Genomic DNA, 6965 nt, shown 5'->3' with positions numbered 1-6965 from the left:
CGAGCTACTCCTACTATTGCCAATTGATTTTAATATGGAACCTTTTTTGGACTTGTATGTGGACCGAACTCTCCTCCTCCGTTCTAGGTTGGCCAGACCCATTTTCAGTCATATTAAATTTACCAATAATCAATCAAGTCAACTAACATAAAAGTAAATTCTATATAATAAGGACAAAAAAATTGTATTTGTTAGCATTGAGTTGCAAGGGAAATAAAACAAAATTGTTTTTCATTAAAATGAGCGACGAAACGCAATCATGTGGACAAAATTCAATCACATGTCTTATATATATACCAGTATACCACCTCCACAAAACCTTACCAACTAAGTTAGATGACATCCACCACAAACTTGATATTTATACATATCTTTTATAATACTTCCTCTATGCCAACTGAATGCATTATAAATACCTTTATACACAATGCAACTATGCAAGCCTATAAGTTGATCAACCTATACCGAAGGTGACTAGCACCCCCTTCCAATCTTTCATGCTACATTACCATTTGTCATGGAAAAACACAATTATTACCTAGTCGTTCTTTCTCTTCTCCTAGCCATTCTCCAACGCTCGATCATCTCTAAAGCTCAAACAAACAACCACACAACCACCGTACCTCGGCATCCCCTAGATCCGGTGACGGCCGAGGAGATAAATCAAGCACGAACCATACTATCCTCCTATGCGGCTAATAAGGCCTTGACTATATACTCACTAACTTTAGATGAGCCTCCAAAATCTAAAGTACTTAGTTGGAGGCAAGGTGATCCTTTGTCTCCTAGAAAGATATCTGTCATTGCACGATTTGGAGGTGGACCTATACGACTGCTCACTGTGGACTTGAGATTGCGCCGTGTTCGTCGAGTTGAGAATGAGCCACCATCAGGGTACCCAATTCCAACATCTGATGAAATTATGGCTTCAATGAGTGCACCCTTTACTAGTGTTGAGTTCAATAAGAGCATCATCAAACGTGGAGTTGACTTGGGGGATGTGAATTGTGAACCCTTTGCTCCAGGTTGATTTCTATTCTTCTTCTGTGACATATTGATGGTAGATATATGTTCCCTCTACACTAATTAAAACCAAACATGGACAAGATACCTACGTGACCTGGTTCGCGTCTCTTATGTTTCAATTCCATTTCTATCCAATATTTCAACATATACTGATGTAGTCAATACTCGAAAAATACTTGGTCAATGTCAGAAAATAGAGGGAAATGGGTTTTAAAACATAAGAGATACAAGTTACCTGTCCTGCAGGCTATGTTTGATTTTAATGAGTCAATGCTGAAAAATACTTGGTCAAAATTGGAAATTGGATAAAATTGTTTCGTGCAAGAACTTGTATTGGAAAGGTTATTTTTTTATTTGTATGATGTGATTAGTACTTTGATTATTAATTGTATGCAAAGATTTAATTTATACCTTCATATGTTAACTCTAAAATGGTTATTTGAACTAATAATTTGACAACTAATTTGGACAAAGGTGAAGATCATTTAAGATGATTTGGAGTTTATGGTACGGTAGACATTGGTAGTGGACGTACAACGACCATATATGATGTCTGTTTTACGTACATATTTATTGTTTTGTGCAGGGTGGTTTGGTAAGAAGGAAGAAAAAAGGAGGATAATAAAGGTACAATGCTTCTCCACAAAAGACACTATTAATTTCTACATGAAACCTATTGAAGGGTTAACAGTAGTTGTTGACTTAGACACAAATCAAGTAGTAGGAATATCCGAATCCGATCATGCAAATCGGATCCCCATTCCTAAGGGTATCGATTCGGACTATCGTTTCTCAGTCCAAAAGAACACCCACAAAAAAATCAAACCCATTAACCCGATATCCATGGAGCAGCCCAAAGGTCCAAGTTTCACCGTGGAAAATAACCATTTGATCAAATGGGGAAATTGGGAATTTCACCTCAAACATGACCCGAGAGCGGGTTTAACCGTCTCTCGGGCCATGTTTGAAGACCCGGATAATGGAGAGTTGAGAAGTGTAATGTATAAAGGGATGGTTTCTGAGTTATTTGTACCATATATGGATCCAACTGAAGCATGGTATTTTAAGACATATATAGATGTGGGTGATTATGGGCTTGGATTATCGACAAGGTCACTTGAACCACTTAATGATTGCCCTAGGAATGCATATTATATGGATGCGGTACTTTCAACAACTCATGGAAAACCTTTTGTTCGATCCAATGTAATTTGTATATTCGAGAGATATGCAGGTGATATTGCATGGCGTCATACAGAGACTGGTATTGCTGGACAACAGGTAATTTACATATATTTCATTTCTTTTTAGTTGCTACATCGTTGTATGCACAACAATTTAGGCAATGTCACTTTCAAGCTTTTGAGAGATTACTTTTTGACTCATTTAATGTAAAATAATGGGAAAAGTGGAAAAGTAGTACTGTTGGATGGAAAAGAGAAAAACAAATATAATAGTAATACTTTAGGGTGAGCCAACTACCCCAAATAAGGAAAGGTTAAATAATGTAGCAATATATAAAAAAATATTAGGACTGCATATAGTTTTTTCCTAAAATAAAAAAAAGGAAAGAGAGTAAATATCAACTTCATTTTAAGTGTTGTGCATGGCCGGATTTTGAACTTCTCATCATCTAACTTTTTTATGTCTCCAACTAGCTCAACATATAATTCTTTTAAGGAAATTACACGTGTTCCACAATAATTGTAACAGTTTGACGGATAAATTTTTGCCAAATGCATAACTTTGAATATTAATATATCGAATTATTTATTGGTAAAATTATACATTGCAATAAATCTAAGATTATATTGATATTTGTGTTATCTATCTTAATAACATTTACAGTCAAAGTAAAAGCAAAAATTAGTAGAAACAGACGGCGGTCTATAAAAGTAGACCTATAGTCACTAAATGAATTAAACTAGTCACCGAAATAAATTAACCTACTAATTAGTGGGCTAATTCTCTTTTTAATATTGGACTTACTATTGCCTAATTTTAATTTATAAATAGGCGGTCTCTTACAAGACAAACTCATATTAAAATATGTGTGAATTTGGGCCCTAATAATTAATATGAAGTATCTAACTCTCTCTTTCTTTTGAATTGTTTTTGTCATAGTTTCGTGAAGTGAGACCGAAGGTGACTCTTGTAGCTAGAATGGTACCAACAATAGGTAACTATGATTACATCATAGATTGGATATTTCAGGGTGACGGAGTAATAAAAACTGAGGTTAGTTTTCTATTTATTGTCAATGCCTCAACTTAAAAGTTATTTGTTGTTGCAATGCCTTTTCTTCTTTTATACTTTGTACTACCTTTGTGGTTCATATGGATTAAAAAACTATCATAAAAAATATTAATAATATTGATATTAGTTGGAAGATATTTGGATATCCATTGAAAGGATTAAAAAAAATTTGATACCAATCACTCTTTCCGTCCCAAAATATAGTTCTTATTTCTTTTTATATAGTCTCTAATACGTATGTTTGACCTACTATATTTTTTATTTCGTATTGGTAAAAAAATAAGAAGTTTACATTATGAATGTACATATTGAAGCGAATCTAGCAAGATCTCACATGAGTATGTCTTTTTGTATACATAAATAAAAATATTTAGTCAAGAATTTTAAAATTTGATTTTCAAAATAGAAACATAAACTACATTTTAGAACGAAGGAATTACAAAAACGTGTTGCCATCGTGTTATACTCCTCCTGCGTGGTACATAAACGCGCGGTGTTTCTCCACCACCTATACTACTCAACTAGCCTTCTAATTTCATTGAGTGGGACACCACAAACGAGGGGAGTGAAGAATAATCTTAAAATTAGTAAGAATAAGCTCAATTCTAGAATCTCTAATGTATAAAATGCATGGAAGACAAACCCTTATAGCATTTTCCTCGGGAAAAACTTTGTCTTCCCACCGAGTAGATTACTCATTATTAATAAAGATTTGTTGAGGGTTATGGTGATGGAATTCAGGCCAACTCAACATAATAATTATTTTCTTAATGCTCTATTCAGTATTAATAGTGAGTTGTCTACTCAATGGATAGATGTAGCAATGCCCGTAATCCTCCTCCCTGACACATAAACATTTTCGCATATATTTGAAGGCCTACTTATTTACTTGAATCAATCCCTTGATATTTCCACTTGGGTTATTTTAAACAGGTTGCGTTAAGTGGTATTCCAGTTATTAAGGGCACAATATACAAGAATACGAAGGAAGTGCCTGAGGAAAAGTACCTCTACGGTCCTTTAGTATCTGAAAATAGCATTGGAGTTATCCATGATCACTACGTTGCATTCTATCTTGATATGGATGTAGATAGTCCGGATAACTCATTTGTAAAGGTGGATATTCGAAGACAAGAAACTTCACCAGGGGAATCACCAAGAAAGAGCTACCTAAAAGCTACGAGAAATGTTGCTAAAACTGAAAAAGATGCACAAATCAAGCTTAACATATATCAACCATCAGAATATCATGTCATCAACCCGAATAAGAAGACACGAGTTGGAAATCCAGTTGGTTATAGACTAATACCCGGTTCTAATGCAGCAAGCTTGCTGGATTTAGAGGATCCGCCTCAGAAGAGAGCAGCATTCACCAATAACCAAATATGGGTCACACCATATAACAAAAGTGAGATGTGGGCTGGTGGGTTATTTGTTTGGCAAAGCCATGGGGATGACACTCTTGCAACTTGGACTAAAAGGTAACTTCTATAATCTCATTTAATTGCATATAGTAATAACTAATTAATAAATGATGGCGATACAAAGAAATGACGGTATTGGTAATGAATTTATATGTATTTTTCGTAAAGAAAGTTTCATGTTAATGTGATTGTAATGGAACTAGCTCCATCCCTCAAACATATGTTTTTTCCCTAAGCCTCATATAAGACCGTCTTATCATGAGATATGGTAACACATGGATAACTTGTTGTAATTCATGGAGTGATTTATCATCTCAAAGTTGCCCCTTTAATTCATAAAGGGGGCATTTTAAGTTTTAACTTACAAAAGGACCCTTTTAGGGAACAAAGTGAGGTAGACTTACACTAATTTAATGATAAGCGGTCTTACACGAGATTTACTAACATTTATTTTATTATAAATTTTCATTACCACTCAATACGATCCCCTCAAGATTGGTGATGGGAACCGAGAATAATGAAATTTTGTGAAGAAATAAAAGAGGTATTATTGGGAGATAGACAAGCATTATCATCCATATTGACATGAAACTCTGTTTCAAAAATCACCTATAAATTTATTGCCACTAAGGGTGCATTCTCTTCACCTTAATAAATTGAGTTTCAGGTCCAATAAGTTCCGATAAGTTCAGATTAGTTTCAATCAGGTCCAATCAGGACAATAAGTTCCAATCAGGTCTAATAAGGTCCAATAAGTTCCAATCAGGTGCAATAAGTTCCAATTAGGTCTAATAAGGTCTAATAAGGTCCAATAAGTTCCAATTGCTAAAAGTTAATAAGGTCTAATAAGTTTCAACAGGTCCAATAAGGTCTAATAAGTTCTAATTAGGTCAATAAATTTCGATCAGATCCAATAAGTTCCAATAAGGTTCAATCAGGTCCAATAAGTTGAATCAGGTCCAATCATGTCTAATAAGTTCAGTTCAGGTCCAATAAGTTCATCAGTTCAGATAGGTTCAGGTCTATAAAGTGAAAAGAACGCACTCTAATTACTCTTTACATATTATTATCTACCAAACGGGCCGAAAGATAAAGTCATAATAAATTAGAACATATGCTTAGGAAAATAATGATTAGGTACATACATCAAGCTTTAAAAAAATGTATCCAATGGAATGTTCATGATGTTGCAACTTCAATTTCAACCATCTAATACTATGTTTATTCACACCTTATAAAATTTGCAAAAATGTTGTTCGAGTTTTTGCAGGGACAGAGCTATAGAGAACAAAGATATTGTTGTTTGGTACGTCGTAGGCCTTCATCATATACCATGTCAAGAAGATTTTCCAATCATGCCATCTGAAAGTGTGGGTTTTAGATTGAAACCAGTTAACTTTCTCAGCCAAAACCCAATACTTGGAATTCCACCATATTTTCCAAATGATCTACCTGTTTGCCAAGCTAATGAGCATACTTGAGTATGCATATTAAGGTGGAAATTAAAGGAGAGATTATTATATATGTATGGTTGTATGTAGTTGTAGAGACTGGACTCTGGAGACTCATACATATTATAGGTTAAGATAATATATTTAAGGAATAATTTACGGCATGTAGTTGTACAAGTAATATTGTATTAGTATTGCAATTTCGTGTGATGTAAAACATTTATTATAATTATACAAAGTATGTCGTTACTCGTTTTGTAATCATTTGGCTGGCTTATTTTTTTTTTCTTCATTCGCTGAACTTGAAAAGGATATAAAATTACAATAACAAAACTAGAAATAAAATAAAAGTGTAGAGATGTGCGACATATAACTAGAAAATTTTCGAATATCCGATTCGAAATATCTGAAAACTAAAAAAGCGAATCGGATCGAATCGATCGGATCACAGATCGGATTGCCCAGATCAGGTATTTATGAACACCCCTAATACAAGGCGAAGATCTTCGCAACAGCTCTTTAGCTTGAAATTGCGAAAACTTTGGGCATTCAGAAGCTAGTGTTACATATGGATAATCAAGCTTGTGTCGAAGCCTCCCAGAATGCCAATCACCATGGTGGTGAAAGCTACCATCTTATCATGTCCTATAGGTCTTTGATCAACTCTTCGGAGTGAGAATTTCGTATTGTTCATTGCTTTCTTGAGGGAAAAAAGTAGCCGATAAATTAACTAATATAGGTGTTGTCCAAATGGAGAAGGTTGTTTATCTTAATGCACCTTTAACATCCCTTCTCCGTGAGGACATCA

General features: G+C 34.4%; 1 protein-coding gene across 1 annotated transcript; it reads left to right on the top strand.

Moving 5' to 3' along the window:
• Window positions 1–384: 384 nt before the first annotated feature.
• On the top strand, window positions 385–6466 carry LOC104892095 (amine oxidase [copper-containing] gamma 1). Its single transcript, XM_010677919.3, has 5 exons — window positions 385–1025; window positions 1613–2307; window positions 3151–3264; window positions 4216–4763; window positions 5977–6466. Exons 1-5 carry the CDS (start codon window positions 518–520, stop codon window positions 6185–6187), a joined length of 2076 nt encoding a protein of 691 aa, XP_010676221.2. The 5' UTR covers window positions 385–517; the 3' UTR covers window positions 6188–6466.
• The last annotated feature ends 499 nt before the right edge of the window (window positions 6467–6965 follow it).

The sequence above is a fragment of the Beta vulgaris genome, chromosome 5, assembly GCF_026745355.1.
Source record: "Beta vulgaris subsp. vulgaris cultivar EL10 chromosome 5, EL10.2, whole genome shotgun sequence".
Lineage (NCBI taxonomy): Eukaryota > Viridiplantae > Streptophyta > Magnoliopsida > Caryophyllales > Amaranthaceae > Beta > Beta vulgaris.
Note: the sequence above shows the minus strand (reverse complement) of the source record. Positions and strands in the feature narration are given on the sequence as shown.